This window comes from Streptopelia decaocto (assembly GCF_964273445.1).
Source record: "Streptopelia decaocto genome assembly, chromosome: 1".
Classification (NCBI taxonomy): Eukaryota; Metazoa; Chordata; class Aves; order Columbiformes; family Columbidae; genus Streptopelia; species Streptopelia decaocto.
Window position 1 is genome coordinate 64,419,333 of NC_138663.1, and position 18,291 is coordinate 64,437,623.

General features: G+C 38.8%; 1 protein-coding gene across 17 annotated transcripts in view; it reads left to right on the plus strand.

The window, feature by feature from the left end:
• The window catches only part of MICAL3 (microtubule associated monooxygenase, calponin and LIM domain containing 3), a 163,674-nt gene that overhangs the window by 83,733 nt on the left and 61,650 nt on the right, over nucleotides 1-18,291 (plus strand). For 8 of the 17 annotated variants that reach the window (XM_082043994.1, XM_082043998.1, XM_082043999.1 and 5 more), the window contains 5 exons: nucleotides 2,059-2,166; nucleotides 4,823-4,930; nucleotides 5,606-5,792; nucleotides 8,734-8,822; nucleotides 9,956-10,043. In XM_082043994.1, the coding sequence (XP_081900120.1) occupies nucleotides 2,059-2,166; nucleotides 4,823-4,930; nucleotides 5,606-5,792; nucleotides 8,734-8,822; nucleotides 9,956-10,043 (580 nt within the window). The remainder of the gene's footprint in view (nucleotides 1-2,058; nucleotides 2,167-4,822; nucleotides 4,931-5,605; nucleotides 5,793-8,733; nucleotides 8,823-9,955; nucleotides 10,044-18,291) is intronic. The other 9 variants (XM_082044004.1, XM_082043995.1, XM_082043990.1 and 6 more) reach the window with 3 other exon arrangements.

Here is an 18,291-nt window from a genome sequence, read left to right on the forward strand (position 1 = left end):
TACATTTTTGGTTTGGTTTGGTTTTGTGCTTAATTTTCTCCCCAGTGTGTTGTCTTTGGCATAGCGGAGCGTGCCAGTTTGAACAGTGCTTTCTTACGTTTCTACTTGCCTGCCCCTATCTCTGTTTTCAGTTATCTTCAACAGTATTTGGCAAACTGGAGAGTGGTTTTGGAAAACACCATCTGCATAAGTGATCTTAAAGGTCTTTTCCAACCAAAGCGATTCTATGATTCTGTGTTATTTTTCATAACTTACTGGTTTGAGTTAACCATCTAAAATCAAGCTTTCTTCTTGAGCTGGAGTATAAACCGTCCCAGCACTTTTGCTTGTGGCCGTAACTTTTCCAAGCCATGTCAAAAGGAAATTTGTAACATTTAGGTCACGTTCCATTGCTGTTCTTTTGGGGATGCTGTCTTTGTTGAGAATTAAAGTCAGAAAAGCTGTTCTCCAGGAAGGCAAAGTGAATCTTTGGCTGCATTTGAGATAGCATTTGAGGACATAGAAGAAACCATGAAAGGCTGGGTAAGAATACTAATCTGAACACATTAAGATCCATTTGTTAATGAGTGACACAACTGAAGACCTCAGGCATGATCCAAGGACAGCCTCCTCATGTGCATTTCCTTACTCAGTTGAAATGATGAAATAGAAATGAACATCTAGGCCTTTTGTGTTGTTCTCTAGCACTTTTAAGCCCCTTTTGAGGGTGGAAAAGATTAACAGCGTTACAATGCAAAGGTAGAAATTCTTTTTGAAACTGATTTCTGTATAGTGCAGAAATAAGGAGGAGAGTCAATGTAGAGGAAATGAAGGACACAAAGTAGAGGAAGGGATAAAGTGGGTAGGGCAGAGAGGAAAAAGAGGAAACAGATGTTGAAACACTGCAGGCTACGATAGATTATGATGCAGGATTTAAGGGAAGACAACAAGAAAAATAGAATAGTAAGAGAAAGAAAGCAAGGACAGCCATTTTCAGAAAAGAAATCTGGTTAAATGTTGATGATCTTAAGTACAAAAAAAATCTGTGTATAAAGTAAACAGTTGTATTTCTTTCAATATGGGAAATTCTGAAAGCCAAGCTATTTTGCATTTTGTCCAGTAGATTTAATCTTGAGGCTACGCTATTTTAAGTGGCTATAAATAACTATTTTCGTGGGTCATGCAGCTGCATGATATTTATTTTTCCTTTTTATAATGAAAAACATAATTTTCTTATAAAAGATGGTAAAATATTTGAAATTTGTATTTTTATTTCCAGATTATAACTTCTAGGAATGCACAGTTTCTAGCAGTGCTATTTTCTGACACTTCTAGGTATTTTTTTTTTCCTATTAATGTGAAGCATTTCTTGGGAGATAGGCACAATGAGCCATAGAGATAATGAGCAGGGTATGTTGGAGACCAAATTTTGGTTTCTTCTGTGAAGAAACAGTTTCAGAAGGATGCAGATTCTCAGTTCGGGATTTGTTTGCCATTTGATAAGCAAGAACAGCAGATTGCTTTGTATTGTTTAATTCATTTTAGTGTGTTGTTTTCAATCTGCTTAGAGTAAAGTTAGTTTGGAAATTTGCTGCTAATTACTGCAGCACATATAAGTCAATGTCGTTCTCTTCCATCCGCAAGGAGAGCAGGCTTTTGGTTTATATAGTTAAAATGTAGAAGAGGTCTCACATGGCCTGAAATATGATCTTAGTGCCTTGGGCCAGTGACACAGAACAGTGGGAGATACCGGAGGAGCAGAGGAAATTGATTTGGGATCTATGCCAGTGGCTTAGTTGGTTGGGTTACCGGAGGTTGGACATCTGTGGAAGTAGGTAACTGCTTCCAAATGGTTCTAAAGAACTTAAAAACTTAATAAAGAGCAAATTAAGAATAGCTTACTCTGCCTCACTAGGGAGACGGTGAAGATACACTGGACATTTTTCTGCAAGTTTTCCTACAAGAGTCTTTAAGAATTTTTTTTTTATGGTGGACAGAAGGGTGTGACTTTTTTTTATTTTCTCCTCTCTTCCCTCCATAGCCGTGTATGATTGTTTTGATTTTTATTTTATTTTTTAGCCTGAGACTGAACCGTCTCGTCGATTCTTTGTTGACCAGTGGGAGCTCTCCCTTAGCCTTCGTTCTTCTAATCGCCCTTCTTCACCTTCATCTGACTCTCTTCGACAGGTAGCATTAGCCTGAGCATTGCAAGGTGCACTCAGCTGTGTTTGCTTGCTCCACCCTGGTCCCACCAGCCAAGGACACACCACAAGAGATGGCTGGGCTTGCAACACTTCACCCGCAGAACGCAATGTCTGTGCAGATTCATGCACAAATGCGAAACCAGAGGCAACCTGTGTTGGTTTTTGTCAGCCATAAGGCAGTTTGAAACTAAATATATTTGATGTTTGGTGTAAATGAAAAGCTTCTGGTACATCTCACTCTCAATTCAGTCTTTTTGAGCACTGATAGTCTGGTGCTGCAGTAAAGCTTTCTTGTTTTGCTTGCTCCTTTTGCTGAGTCTTGGGCCAAACTACAGAATGCGTTTGTGTCTATACGCTTAATGGACAGTGTGAAATAAAAAGTACTTTGGCTTTCTGAAAAATCACTGAGAATTTGAACTAGTTGCAGTTGTATATAAACAGCAGGAGCTCGATTTGACCTAAGCAGGAGTGGGTTCTTTGCCCACTCTTAAAAACGTTGCAGAACGCTGTGTATCTTGAAAGATTTTGCCCGTGGGAAGAAAGATAAAATGCTGCTTTTAAGATCCAGTGTTAGGCCAGATGTGATGTAAAGGAAAAAAACAAATCAGAAACACAGAACCCCAAATCAACAATTCAGCAACTAAATTTCCCACACCAAATAGTCCAAGGTATTGTGAGTTAAGATTAGCATGATCACTTTTTAAGCATGAAACTTCCTATGTGCTGGTAGAAATTTAAAGATCCTCAAGCATCTGCAGTTAAGGTTGGATGAAGGTTTCGAATCAAAACTTGTTCAGTAGAAACCTGGTTCTGCTAAAAGAAAGTTTTTCCCATGGAAAAGCTTGAACTGTCTTTTAAGAAACTTAAAAAGCCTCGAAGATTTCCAGTCTTTTGAGGCAAATGGAAAACTCTTGGCCAAATAATTATGGTTTCCAGTTAAAGATCGATGTGGAATGAAAGGAAGACTTTTTTTCCAGTGGGCACCATTTTGAATGTAATATTTGACAACATACGATATATGACATTGAAAAGCAACTCTGCACGTATATATGTGCACACAAATTAGCCGAGGAAGAATATGGAACCTGGAAAATTTTGAAAGACAAATCACTTGTTATTTCTTGCATATATAAATATTGTGAGTGCTCTGCATTTTGGGGTGGAATCAGTAGACAGGTGGAACTTCTTTTTGGGTAGAAATAAACCCTTATTACTGCAGTAGCACAGAGCCTAAGGAATTAGGACTTCAGTGATAGCAGCAGTAATTTCTGATGGCTGAGCACTCTATTTTTGAAATCTTTTTCTCCAAAGGAATACCCATTTTGTGGTGAATTTTGTTTTTTGTGATGCTTCCTGGTATTCTCATATCTGAACATGTGAAGTTCTTAAACATTCTTAAATGGCTAAGAACCATACTTAGGAAATTTATGTTGTGTTATTAGTAGTGGGAAATAACTAGCGTGCTTCAAACAAGTTCTGCTATATAAGTAAAGGAGTTTTTGAAATACAACTTTAGTCCTTTCCTTCAGAATACTGTTATCCTTGGTATTTTACACTTGCCAGAAGCTGGAGTGCCTCTCTGATGATCATTCATTTGCTAAGGAGACTCCAGCTAGAATATTCATAATGCTTCTTTGCGTGGAAAAGGAAAATTGCTTGGTGTGTCCCTTGCTGCTCTGAGTCAAATACATGGTGTTTGCAGTGTGATTGAGCTAACATGGATGTCATCACATGATTTTCCTAACCGTGTAATTATTGCCAATGGTTGTATTTCCTGTGAAAAACACTACCTCCACTCCTGCAGTGACTGACCTTGGCTTGCAAATACTCATTTTCTAGCATCTCAGGATCTAAGGTAGCAGCCAACCTGCCTAGGTTTCTTGGAATACTGGAGAGGTTTTAGATAGGCAAAGTTACAGAGTCAGTCGATAGCCATGATGGAAAAAAGCCTAGCCATAAAGCCATGTACACAACTGAGCAAGTATATGTTCCAGATGTATGCAGGTATGGCTTTAATGCTTTGGATGAAGCTCTTGCATCTTTTTCCATATAAACTCTCTGTACTTTTAGCATTGGAATAATTCATTTTCTTGAATCATTTTGAGTTCCTCATTTAAGGATTTCCCCTGCTCTATGAATGCTCTATAAATGAATTCTTTCCAGTTGCTAAGCATATAATTATGCTGTTGGCATCAGTATGTTGCATTAGACTACGTAACGTCTTCTGAAAGGTCTTCATTTCTGTTGCCAGTTTTACCTGGAACCTAAAATCTTAACCTATATTTGGCCTTGTCTTTGAGAAGTGTCTGTGCTCAGGTTTCTAGGTGCAAAATACTCCACAAGTGAAAATAAGATCTGCTTTCTTCATCATCATAGTATTTCTAGAGCACTTAGAGAAAGCAAAATGTAAGCCGTCTTCTTTTCTATTGTTACTGTTGATCCTGGACTGTGCTGGTGATTTCTGATGACACTAGCTTTGCTGTTACTACTTGTCACTTCATATTGTCCACTGTCTTGGCATGATTTGACCTCTCTGCACCTTTTCACCACCTAACCTTTTACCATTTTAGTAATTTTTTTAATTTGATTTTTTTTTTCTTTCCTCACTGCCCTATTGTTTTATTCCATCCATCTGGTAGAAGTATATAAAGATGTACACAGGCGGAGTGAGCTCATTGGCTGAGCAGATAGCCAATCAGCTTCAAAGGAAAGAGCAACCCAAAACCCTTCTAGACAAGAAGGAACTGGTAAGATGATGTACAGAAGATGGTGCGTGTTTGTGATTAGATGTGCTGTAGATCTGACGTATTGTGAGTGTCCAGTTGTTACTACTACTGATGGAATCTGTCATAGCTTTGTATAAGACTTAATTTCCCTTTCTCCATCTGTCCTCACTCTTGCCCTCGTTTTCCTTGCAAAATGTTTTAATTTAATCTCAGCATCCAAGAGTTGTCCATAAACATTTGAGAAACTGCCTATCACTTTTATGAAGATGTGTTTGATCCACTTGGGCTATTCTGCATTATTGTTTTTTTGAAGGAGATACTGCTTGTGCTAATGTAGGTCTAAGAATTTCTATTTGAAGGATTCCTAATGGTTTTGGCTTTTCATCATATGCCTCCGTCAGTCATTTATTTCAAGGTCGTCATTAATAGTACTGGTGTCCGCTCTTCCACGTAGAGCTTATTTTGCTCCTGACATATGTAAGCATGGCATCCTAGGACCTTCTTCCCTGGACGATAAGGTTAGTTTTTGGTGTCCTGGTTAAACCTCTGAATTGTGTCCAAGAACTGCAGCATCCATGCGTGGAAGACTGAAGCATCCAGATGCTCCTGTATCTGCATAAATGAAGAGAAAATATAACCCTGCAATCTTGATGAGGCTGGACATACACTAATTTAGCCATGCTTATTTCTGTCTAGGGCTCACTCAAAAAGGAGTTCCCCCAAAACCTGGGAGGCAGCGATGTCTGTTACTTCTGCCGCAAGCGAGTCTACGTGATGGAGAGGCTGAGTGCTGAAGGCAAGTTCTTCCACCGCAGTTGCTTCAAGTGTGAATACTGTGCGACAACTCTGCGCTTGTCATCTTACGCCTATGATATTGAAGATGGTAAGAGAAATTGCCATTTTCTCAGAATTATCTTGACTGTCCTGGAAGTCCATGTAGTGATTTCAACTTTTCCTTTGCTTAAAAATATTTGGTGAGGCAGGGGAGAGACTAACTTCCATTCCAAAGACACCAACTCTCAAACTGTTGAAATGGTATGAATTTCCTGTGGCCAGGTAACACTGACAGCAAAATAACTGAGCTTAATTTGACATGATAGCAGCTGCTAGAATGCAAAGAAACAGTTAGTAGTTGGGTGCTTTGAAAGGGTTTGGAGGCTGAGTTTGAAGGTTAGACCCTTTACTCTTGTTTCAGTACTGTCAAATGAGGAAACTCCTTACTTTTTAATACCACTTAAGAGAAAATAACACGTTGGAGAAAAATGCAGTCAGATGTTTGTTCTTGAAGATATCACTACTGTCCAACACTGTATGTTTATTTTAGAGGTACTAAAATAGAAACTTTATAATCAGGGGCTGTGATAATAGCTCTTTACAGTGTAAGTTTTGTTTATATATAGTGAAAAATGGAGCATTGAAGTTGAGTAGAAGTCAATGTTATATAGAGAGTGAAAGTGTTGTTGAAGTATTTACAGAAGATTCAGTAATGACTCTTGTTTTCTGTATCTGATAGACTGAGGAGGAAGGAATATGATTGGAAAACCTACTGATGACTCAATTAACAGATTCTAACATGCTAAGAACTAAGGGAAGCTTCAGATATACCTAAGAAATCTGAGAAACCAGACAATATGGCAGCAAATGAAACTCAATTTATCAACAAAGTTTGCATATTGAAAGCAATAATTTGAAATAACACATCACTTATGAAAAGCAATCTTCTAAAAGTAGCGATGTGTTGCATTCTTTGCTTGAGCGGTGATTGTCAGAAATTTCAGTTTCTGAAAGAAAAAAATATGAGAAAATATCTCACATAAACTTTATTTATATCAGCAGGTATGCCTTTATTTTCTCCTAGAGATGGCGTTTATCTTTACTCATATCTCAGTAGGAAAATAAGTGCAAAATGATGTAAAACTAGTGAGGATTCTACTCCAGACATGATGGTGTAGAAACCAAAATAACAGGAAAAAAGTGTTAGTACCGATAGCTTTCCCCTCTCATTGAGGCAAAAATGAAGTACAAATTATAAACTGATATGCCACAGGATGAAACTCCAGAATATTCTACTGTAGATTGAAATGTTACAAAATTGATAGGTGTCTTCTTGCATGTAGCTTGGAAGAATCTTTTTTGCAGAAATACAATAATGGCCATGGAAATATCATCTAGGCTTAAGGGGCAAAAAGAACCAAAATTATCTATTGATGATGTATTAAATAATAACTTTAGGTATTGGACTTGATCAGTCACAAAAAGTTGAGGAAACTTAGAATCATCAAATGTGGCTTCCAGTAAGGAATAAAAACCCCATTTGTACTTGGCCGGAAGGTCAGCAGACTTGGAATGCGAGTTTAAAGGGGCCAATGATAATTTTGAAATCAACATCTAAAAGTAAAAGCTTCAGCAGTTAATCAGAGTTGAGGAGGATGCATTTTTTTGAGCACTGCTGTTATTTTGGACACTCACAGGTAGCTAATATCTGACTATATGTTTAGCAATAACGACTGAGATCCTCTGTCAGCTGTATGGGCTGAAACAGTTTTTGCTGCCAGATTTAGTGATTTCCTCTGCCAGCAAGCTTACGTATGCATTTTTATGGCCAGATAGTTCTCAATGAAGCAAACACAAAGCTTGGAGTTTCAGCACCCTTGTAGCATTGATTCTGAAATGATATTACATGCCTAACTGTTGTGTATGTATATGAAGCAGATATGGCCAAATAGAAACATGTGGTATCCCATCTAATCTAATAATTGTGAAAATTTAGTTTGTCTTTCATTCTGGGTTTTCTTTGAGAGAAAAAAATCACAAAGCTATATACATTGTTGCTATTCATCTAGCTGTTTGGACTGATGTGCATTCTGCAGCGTTCTGCTGTCAGTGTCTGGTTTTAGGCTTCAATGTCTGAGAATTTTTATGTAAAAGCTTCTCTGTTGTTGCTCTCTTCAGACAATTTGAAAAAGCAGGCTTTAGAAAAAGTGAATATTAATGGAAGTTTATTTAAGCAGAGACTTCTCAAAAGATAGGGTTTGTCACTTTTCCTTCCTAAACCAAAGCATTGTGCAAATACAGACAAACCAGAGGAAGGGGCAAAGGTCAGAATATAGGTTTGAAATGCATTAGCAAAGTTGTAGGAATAGGATAGATGCTATGGGCTGCGTATACCAAGCAGGATACCTTGACAGCAGTCCACTGGAAGGTAATTATGTGCCATCCATTTGCTGCTATTATTATTCTTTGTATTATGGTATTACTAGTGCTGTTTTGGCTTTCTGACTGTGTTCAGATATGGGTGAAAACCCATGTATACTTCTTGAGTGTTACTAAACCAGTAGTGTCACAAAAGGTCTTAATTGTGAAAATGAATTATCACTAGATTGTCCTTTCCACAAGTAGCCACTGTGCATTTCTAGAGATGGTTCTTTGAGAGTTAACACTGTCCTCTCCCACTTTACTCTGCTGGTTGTATTCATTCTTGCTTTTTCCAAAAGTGCTTCTGCCAGCTTTTCATGTGATGATTTCTTTGTTCCTCACACACTGCCGCATTGTTAGCATGTGATACCACACAGCTTTGCTTTGGTGTTTGGTAGGATTTTAAACTAAATGGCTGTCAGGCACCCAATGGAAAGGAGGCTCGCTAGAAGGGGGAGAGAGGAGGGCTGAGTTAAAACTTTAGACAGCGTTTGCCTCCATGTATAGTGAATAAACTAGATGGAGCGACAGAAATGGCATCAGAAAATAAGTTGCGGTGAAATGGATGTTTATATTCTGCAAAACTGCTGCGTTGTCATTGCTGACCATCATTCGTGTTTTATCTGCAGGTAAATTCTACTGTAAGCCTCACTACTGTTACCGACTGTCTGGGTATGCTCAAAGGAAAAGGCCAGCAGTGGGTCCGCTGTCAGGAAAGGTAATACATTGTTTTCATCTAACATGTCATGTTAATACATTTTGATTCTTAACATTGAAAAAGTAAATATACTGGGTTTTTTTCAGAAAGTAGAAAAATTCAGAGTGCATCGAGTTGCTTTTTAGTGTCATAATATCTTTTAGTTCTATAAATGTTATTTAAAAGCAGTTCATTTAATTTCCACTTCTCTCTTCCTGGTTCTCATTATAAAATAATGTACTTTCCCATTCAGAACAGGATTTTGATTTGTGTGCGTGTCAGCTGAAATACTTATTCAGTCCATGCAGAGACTAAATGAATTATGTTACCAGTTTTGGTTTTGCTGTGTTTCTCCATTGGTTTTCTTAAGATGAAACAAATTATTTGCATTTCCTTTGAAACTTGAAGTTCTACCCCACTTGCATAGGCTGTTAAGAAGACCTGCCTTCATTTCTGAAGGTTTTCTGTATGTTAATGAGAACTTGTGTGGAAAGAAAGGATATAACTTTTCCTATACTATTTTGATAGAAGCATTTGGGCTTTAAATATGGGATCAAGACCCACTGTGTAATACAGAAAAGTCTCTCAGCTTTGTCATTACAATCCAAGGCACTTAATTAGTCTGCTCAAGCCCCTTTTCAGTATTTTTTCCTACTCTGAGCAAACTGTATGGTAGTCTCTTAGCAAGTTCTGTTATGCTCACATGCTACAAATTGTCTTTCCCCCCCCTAAATTGTATTTTCTTTCGTGGTGGTGCTGCTTTGCTTGACTTTCTGCCTGTTTCTCAGGTTTTATTAGTACAAGCTGAAGCTGTATTTTTCCAGTTTGGAAGAATAAGGGATCCATCCTAATACTTGTGCCATACTTCCTGCCAAAAGTAAAGACTAAAAATGGTACTTGTTTTATTTCCCAGATGAGCAGACTTCAGGGATCTTACTGCTTTGACTTTCTTGGATATCCAGCTTGTTTTTTCAGGGTTTTAATAAAGCCATAAATTGAAAAACAACATACTTAGTTCAGACCTTGCCTTATGTGATGATTAAGGGGTTTCTTAATTGTGAGAGGGATGTCTTCCTAGTTCAATGTGTGAAAAAAAGAGTTGCTGAGGCAATTTTAATTTTAATATGAATTTCCTTTCACCCACATTCTCACAGGACACCAAAGGACCTCTGCAGGACGCCATGGCAAGTGATGGGAATGGACGGGCAAATTCCATCTCCGCCTCGTCAGAGAGAGCCCCAGGTAGCTCCGCTTCCTTCTTTAGCCGGGTGGTGCAGTACTCGCTCGGCCTCTTTGGCAGAGTTAGGCTGGCAAGCCAGCGCCTGCAAAGCACAGTTTCCTCGATTGGGCACCAGGTAGCCCAGAACCCTTTGGACTCATTTTTCATGTGCCAGCTGATGGCTTTTGGGGTTCCCTTTCTCTATGTTCAGTCAGAAGTTCTTGTGCAGATCCTAGGGGAATTCTGTGGGCAGCCTGCTGACCAGTAAGAATTAATGTGACCCAGTTTTATGAGCTGTATAATTTGTGTGAGTTTTGGGGTGCCGTGTGAATTTCGTGCGTTACATGAAAGTCTCAATATATTATTTTGCAATGCGGCTTTGGGGCCTAGATGTTCTTTCAAGGACATTAGCTGAAAGAATTCCAGGAAAACACAGATGCTCAGTTGAGGGTCTCCTCTGAATGGGCCCAGGTAAAGCGCCCTGGTCTGTAATGTATGCACTTTGGTATTAGAGGAGTTAAAAGTTCTTTTGATGCACTGGAATAACTCAGAAACTGGATTTCTGTGTTTGCCTGAGTTCTGGGTGCGGTTTCTTGTTCTCCCAAGCTTCTCTTCACTAATGTGGTACTTGAATGGGAAAGATCCCATTATCTCTGGATTGTGTCTCCTTTGGAATTCTGGGTGTCTCTGACAGCTAATGGGATCAGATTCCTTAAACTCCTTGAACTTCCTGGTGCTGGCAGGTCATGGTGCTCTTCCCTCACTGCCAGAACCTGTGCTGCTCCTGGCCATGGCTTTGGGAATGGGGTGGTGAATGTGTGTCTTACTGTGAAGTAGTTTTGCCTTTTAACTTGAAATTCTAATTCTTTCTAACATGGGAGAAGTGTCTGTGCTACAAATGCTCATTTGCCCAGCCCCTAAGTGCTCATTTAGTGATGTCGGGAAAAGGAAGGGATTTGATTCCGAGTAATTGTTCCAGAACACTATGGATAAACAAAATCAGCTGCTTTTAGAAAGAGAACATACTTAGAGCAACACTTGGAGAAAAAAATGTTTTGACAGTGCTAGTTGAGAAAAGACCTTAACAACATGCAGACAAATAAAAATCATGCTTTGGTTTGACTTTATGTATTATTCTTACAAGTGTTTCTAAGATTGTATCTGAATGCAGTGCAACAGAAATTTATTCTTAGTCTGTGCAGTTAGTTTTGTAGTTACTTTCATGGTTTCCTCTTTTGTTTGTGTGGAATTTCCATATGGCAAAATGAAGGAAAGGGAATAAGTGTGGAAGAATTACATTTGCAAAATGCTGCAGACGGATGGGATAACTACAGCATTTTTTGTGCAACTGGATAGACTTAAAATTGCTTCCTCCAAAAGTGAAGAGATTTTTTATTTTTTTTTTTTTTTAGCTGGAGCATATTCTTTAAGATGAATGGAGAAATATATTTCTTGGAGCACAGGGCATCTGATGTGAGAATAAGGTAGTTTATGGCGTGAAGCTATTGGTCATGAGAAGTGGAAGAAGTAGAGTTTAGCTGTATATATCAATTAGTTTATCAAAGCAATTGCTGGCAGAAAGTCTCCTTCCTCTGATTTTATCCTTCCAACTGATCAAATTTAATTACTTTTATAAATGAGCATTCATTAAATAGTGAACAATAAGTAGAGCAAACAATAGGCTATAGTTTGCAATAAACTTCTATAAATCAGATATAAATCACCTATAAATCAGATGTTTCCATTTCTCCTTAAGTAGTAGTGGTACAATCCTGTAGCAGAACTGTAGTTATTTCCAGAGGAGTAGAACAGAACAGACACCATTTTATCAAATGACAAAACTTGAAATCTAGGGCTCCTTCTGTTTGCTTTCTGCTTTTCTAAAGCAGTGTCTAACTGTAGCATAGTTTTTAATGCTTTTAGACCTTTTAAAGCTTGCAGTCCCCAAAGTACATTAGAACATACTCAGCTCAGCTGGGTGAAGCTAGGTTGTCTTTAAAGCAGTGTATTGTGGTGCATTCTTGTGTGTGCATGACAGAAATACATTTAATGGTAGAAGAGTCAGCAGTGCCTCTGCTGTTCTCCCCCCTTCTGCTAGAAAAACGCCATTAGTGGCTGAGACTTTGTTTTCTTTGTGAAGTAGGTTCTAAGTACATCTTAACTACTGGCTTAACAATGGTTAAGAAGCGGGAGAAGGCTAAATACGATGTACCAGCCGCAGTGTCATTAAGGACAGGATAGTTTTCGGTTGGTGTAAGGGTCATGTCCTGTAGGTACCTACCTTTAGCTCCTGTTCTTGCTGGGTAGGTAGGTCAGGAAGCCTGTGTTTACAGTTACATATGGATTGAAAAACAAAAGGAAAAAAAACAAACCTCACCAAACCAAATAAACACTTGATAATACAGTGGAAGAATAGGATATTATTCCTGAATAACCAAAAGGAATGTATAAGATTACATCTCAGTATAACTCCTGACTTTGAACTACCTGTGTATATGCTCTCTTACAATTTATTAAATTGTTTGTTAGACACTATAGACATTCTGCTTTCACTGTAGAACAAATACCTTGAGCAAAAACCTGTCTGAAACAGAGATAGAGGCAGAGCTCTGTTTCTAAGGCTCCACTTTACCTATCTGGTATACTCATCTAATATAGGTCATCCATCTGAAAATGTTTGACCTCCCTTAAGGCAAGTGCCACCAAATTAAATTTGGCAATAGCAATTTCAGACCCTGAGGTCTGGGCCAAGCCTCAGTAGTGAGGTAGATCTTGATGTGGAGTGTAAGTTGCCTCTAAAATGATGAAGAAAAAAAAGTGTAAGGTGTGCACATTTGATATTTGATGGAGATGTAAAGATAGCTTAGAAGGCAAAAGGAAGGTGTACAGCAGAAACATCAATTAAAGAATATACAAGACAAAACCTGCTATTCTTAAATTTTATACCTCTGAGTTAAATTCAGCACAGAGTTAACAAAGCACTTCTTCAGTGAGCTTTATGGTGACTCATGCAAGGCCTGCTTTTTGGTTGCTGTGGATTCCCAAATGGATGTAAATTGCATGGATTCTCCCAGAACACTCAGGGCCTCATTTGCTGTGCCACCAAATCTGGCCTCTTCTTTTTTGGCCACTTTAACGCTTAAAATATTTTCAACCACAAAATAACATTCAGAAGTTTTAGTCAGCTGAGGTAAGATTGGTCACAACAAGCACTTTCTTGTGATGTGTTACTAACCCGATTGGCATGTATTAACTTTGCTAAAGATGTCAGTCCCTCTCTGGGTGGCCCCAGTCTTAGCTGGCATTTAATGTATTTTGTCTGTCCCTTGTACTGTAATGATGATAGTTGCAAGGCACAACCTGTGATAAACAAGTTGAGGGTTTTTTTAGCAGTCAACTAGAATTGCCTTTCTTGCGAAGGTTTTAACCTGGTTTGCCAGAAAGCCTACGTGGCATCTTGTGTGGTGGTTACAAGCGATGTTCCCAGGGAGTTTATGGTCAGACTGGCTCTTGCAATATAGACCAAGCCATCGGTTTAGGAGGTGGCAACAAGCTTTTGAGTGACAGATACCTTTCTCTCTGGGGAAGTCGGGGAAAGCTGTTACTGTGCTTTTGGTCCTGCTGAACTGTGGCATGCTTGTTGTAGACTCTGTAACCTTTCTCTGTACCCTGTCTGCCTGTTTTTCTCTATCTTCTGCATTTGCCTTTGTGCCAAAGTCGCTGCTATTGCCAAGAGAAAAAAAAACAACTTTGCTTTTCAACTGTCTCTCCCTTTGATAATCTGTAACTGCTGTGTCTTGGATTTTTTTGAACATTATTTACAGTACTTTATATGGTTTTAATGTGCTTTTAATGCAAATGCTGTTTTCTGTTTGTTCTAAAGGTCTGTAAGAACATATTTCTGAACTTTCAGCTCTTTCTTGACAGATGGACTTGGAACAGTCTTTACCCCTATCAGTTTTATGTTATGCTCCTTGAGGAGATTTTAGCCGGTAACGTTTTGTTGTAAGATGTTTCCCATTTCAGGCTTGTATTCTCACAGCAATACATTTCTGTCCCTATTGGCAATAGGGAGTTCATAACGGAAAGAGCTGCGAGGGAAACTCATACTTCAAAATCTGCAGCAATAAAAGCCAAGTCATGAGATGTTTGCAGTAGTTACTTGACCTGATTTGAGAAGCCAAATATAACCCATAGTATGTAAAACTAAAAATTGCAGTACGAAGTAGAGGCACTAGGTCTCTTGCTTTAGAATCACAAAAATATATAGTGTATATGATATAGGTATGCAACATGAAAAGTTTAAAATCCAATGGATGTGCCTTAAGTGTTTTCAGGGAGCAATGTTCTGAGCAAAGGCCTTCAGAGTAGGCTCTTAAACAAGTAATCTGTTGTATATAGCAAGCAAAGCTGGACTTTACATGAGGAAGTTCTTTTGCTGACTTGGAGAGCTAGAGAAGGGTGGCTGCTTCCTCTAAATAGCACGTCCTTTGAAGTGAAGTGGATGAGCTACATTTTCAAAAGGAACTTAACTGCCTGTACAATTTAAATGAATCTTTATGAATGCATCCAATGTTATTTGCACACAATTCTACTTCTGTGTCTAATAAAGTATGAATACATTTTATATATATTTCTCTATATAAATAAGCTTCTTGTTCATAAACATTGCTTCTTTACAGTTCCATATACATTGAACTTGCCTTACTTGTGAAAGTGATTCAGCTCAAAGCAATACTGTTTGCTTGTGCAAACAAACATACCTTCATTAAATCCTCCACTTGGTCACTTCTCTTCCTTATTATTCACATTTGGTTTTAGTTCTTGTTCTAATTTGGTCTGTTTTAAATGTTAAATTACAGAAGATAGCAGCAAACTTAACTCCGTGACATCATGTTCTGTTTGTGGTGCCTGCATTTTAAACAACTGAACTGTGCATTTACAAACACATCCATAAACTGCTCCCCCCCTAACAAACACACCCCCCCAATAAAAAAAAGAAAAAAAAAAAGAAAATAAAAGAAAAGGAAAAAAATGTACATCCCTGTTTCAGGATGCACCATAAAATTGGGAGGAAAGAGAATTCCTCTGCTAATGTGCCTTGAACATTGTCTGTGCTGTTTGGAGGAGCTGCGGTGGGTGTTTTGCAGGACATGGCACATGATACTGAACCCTTTTATGGGGTTTCTTACAACTCCAAAGAGATCTGATGCGAGATTTATTTCTCTCTGCTGGAACATTTAAAATATAAACTTAAGAACCAGACCCTGTATTTTTGGAAGCTGAGGAGAGCGTGTGGGTTGCCTGATTAGGACCAAGGTTCAGTGCCTAGTGAATCATCACTCAATAGCAAGCCAGGAATCTCTGTTAGGAGAAGTGCTTGACTGTTCCCAGTCCATCATGTTCCTTATCAGTGTTCTTATCAGGATTTGAGTGGCACTGGCTTAAAGAAAAGGCAAATGCTAAAGGATCAGCAGTTTGAAGCTCAGAAAGTTTGGAAAGGCAAAGGCATGATAGAAAGGTTATTTGCTCTAAAGAATGGAGATGCAGCTGACCTGACAGACCTTTGCTGAAAAATCCTGAAAAAGGTTTTGTGGACCGAGGAAGGATATACATAATAGTGATGTGCTGAGTTTGTGCCCATGGCCGGATCCTGCTAAGAACACTCTTTCTTGGGAGTAACTGGGCTCCTGATTCCACCTTTCTCTCTAGCTTTCAGACCTGTAGACTTGTGCCACTGGAATATTTGTTTATTGTTTGTATGTGTTACTCCGAAGGGCGATATGAATTTTTCTGGGCACTTTAAGAGCTTCAATGAATGTTTTTGTGTCTTAGAAAAATAGTATCAAGTTTCTGTGAAGAAGTTGGATTTATTTTCACTGCAGAATTAAAATGTCTGGGTTTTTTGAAAAGTGGAATCTGAGAAGTAACCATTCCCCCTCAGGGAAAAGAAGGGAGTGTGCATAAAATAAGTTTGGTGATGGATAATGTTCAAGTGAGATAATTAGTGCTCAGAAAGGCTTCATGTCCCCATTCTATAGCCTCTTTGAAGATTTTGATTTGTGCAGTTGTTTTTATCCTATTTTTGTTTTGGGTGTGTGTGTTTCTTTGAATTATGTAACACGTGGTTTTCCTGTTGCTGTGGAATCGAGACATTATTTGTTTTACTGTGTGAAATGTTCAAGGGAATAAACGCCAAACAAACTTCAGGTTTCTGAGTTTTTCTTTGTCATACCCCTTCTCCCTCCACTGGTTCCAGGTGAGGGATGCTGTGGGGGATAGAGCTGGGGGAGATTGGAATGAATAAATCTGGCAGGCTCAAATACAAAAGACATTTTGGGGAGCTCTGCAGTACGTGCCATCTGTCACTGCAAAATAGCACTTTTCAGGCTTCTTCTGTATCGTGTATGGGTTGTGGTGTGTTGGTTTTGGGTTCGTTTTTTAATTTTGCTGTTATGTTGTGATTTGCTCAGGAGTGAAGGTCATGTACTGCACAGACAGCATGACATATTGGTGTAGAAAAACTGTTAAGGATCCCCATATTAAATATTCTGCTGCTGTGGTAAAGATGGCTTTGGATAGATGGTGCTGTCAGCATTGTGGCTTCACTGACTTGGGTCGATATGGGAGGATGTTTTGTGTGCCTTGCTGCAGGCCAGGGGTTTTCAAGTAAATGTTGAGTAAATACGGAGCCTTATAGCCAAACCCTTTGTCTTACCTTCTAGCTGGACAGTTGGTTGTCTTCTCTGAGGAGAATGGCACGTGAGGAGATGACCTCCCTTCCTCAAGACCGTTAAGAGGCTATTCTGTAATGTTCTCACCATGACAAACCGATAGAGCTGGATCATAGTCTTGTGCTGCACTTTCCTGTTCTCAAAGATATATTGGATTAGCCTGCATTAGGGACTCATCCTCTGTCTTTTCTCGCTTGCTTCTCATGCTTTCTATGGTACTTCCTATTGGCAACTAAAAGCTTGTAATAGCAGATGACTTTTGAGAGCCTAATTGTGAATGATATGTCTTCTCTTTTGGGTGTCTTTGGCCAGAATAGTTATGTGTAAGTGGTAGCTCATGGAACTACAATCGCAAACCAATTGTATTATACTTAAGAGTTCCTTCTTTGGAGGAAATTTATCACTTAATGCCTTAGAAAAATAAAAGGCAATGTCATTACTGTGATCAGTAGTCCTGGTTTTGAGGCTAAAATGGGCCTTCAGTTCTGAAAAGTAGCCATTGGTGTTCAGTGCAAACCTCATGTGCTGGTCTGTGAATTAGAAATGTCATTTTGATACATCACTAGAACAGCCTCCACTGTTCTGTATCAGGAAAGCTGTTAACTTTGCAGCTACATATACGCTCCTCAGAAATCAAAAGTTTGCTTCAAGAATTAAAAAAAAAAAAAAGGTGAAGGGAGATGCATTTCCTGAGTTCATTCCCATCAGAGGCGAAATCAGACTTCCTTGCTGTAGCAGTGTAGAAGACATTGTTTTCAGCTAAAACTTGGAGAAACCAAGCATTTGTGTGATGGGAGAGCTCCCAGGCACTCTCTCCTCATCCTCTTTGAAGGCTACAAAGATGCCTCACATGTTCTGTGCCTGTGGTTCTGTTGTTTCATGGCTCTGGTGTTCTCTTACTGGTGCCTACAAGAAGAGTTGAGCTGGGTATTCTGCCCCGCTGGATGGCACAGGAGTGCTGCCAGGGAGCTCCTTCCATGGCCCTGACACTCAAAAGTCACTTTTTGCTAAAGGCATCCTAGTTTTGTTCGTGAAACAAAACTGAACCTTTTCAAGCATCCTTCCCTTCACTGCCACACTTCCTTCTCGCTCCCATTCCAACACAAAATACTTACCTTAAAATGATTTACTCTAGAGGAAACTTTATTCTGTAACTAAAGCCTCAAGCAACACAATATTGTTCTTTATAGCCTTTGTTGTGCAGATAAAATGACATGAAAATGAGGAAGAAAAGTAGACAATTTGGGCTGGGCCATGTTCTTGCTGAGTGTAAGTGCTTCTTTGCATGTAGTTCCGTAAAGAGAACCCATTGATTTTTCTGAATTACACTGTCCTGGGATCTTGAATTACACAGATTTGTCCTTCCATTTCATCTGTAATTTCTGAGTGTCTCTAACATTATTTAAGACTTGTTGAACTTGGTAAATAGATTAAATATTATCTTCATCTTACAGAAAATGAGGCATTGTGTACTTTTTTTGCAGTTAATGTCCTCAAACAGAAATTAGCCACAGAAAATCTTATGTGGCTTCTAACA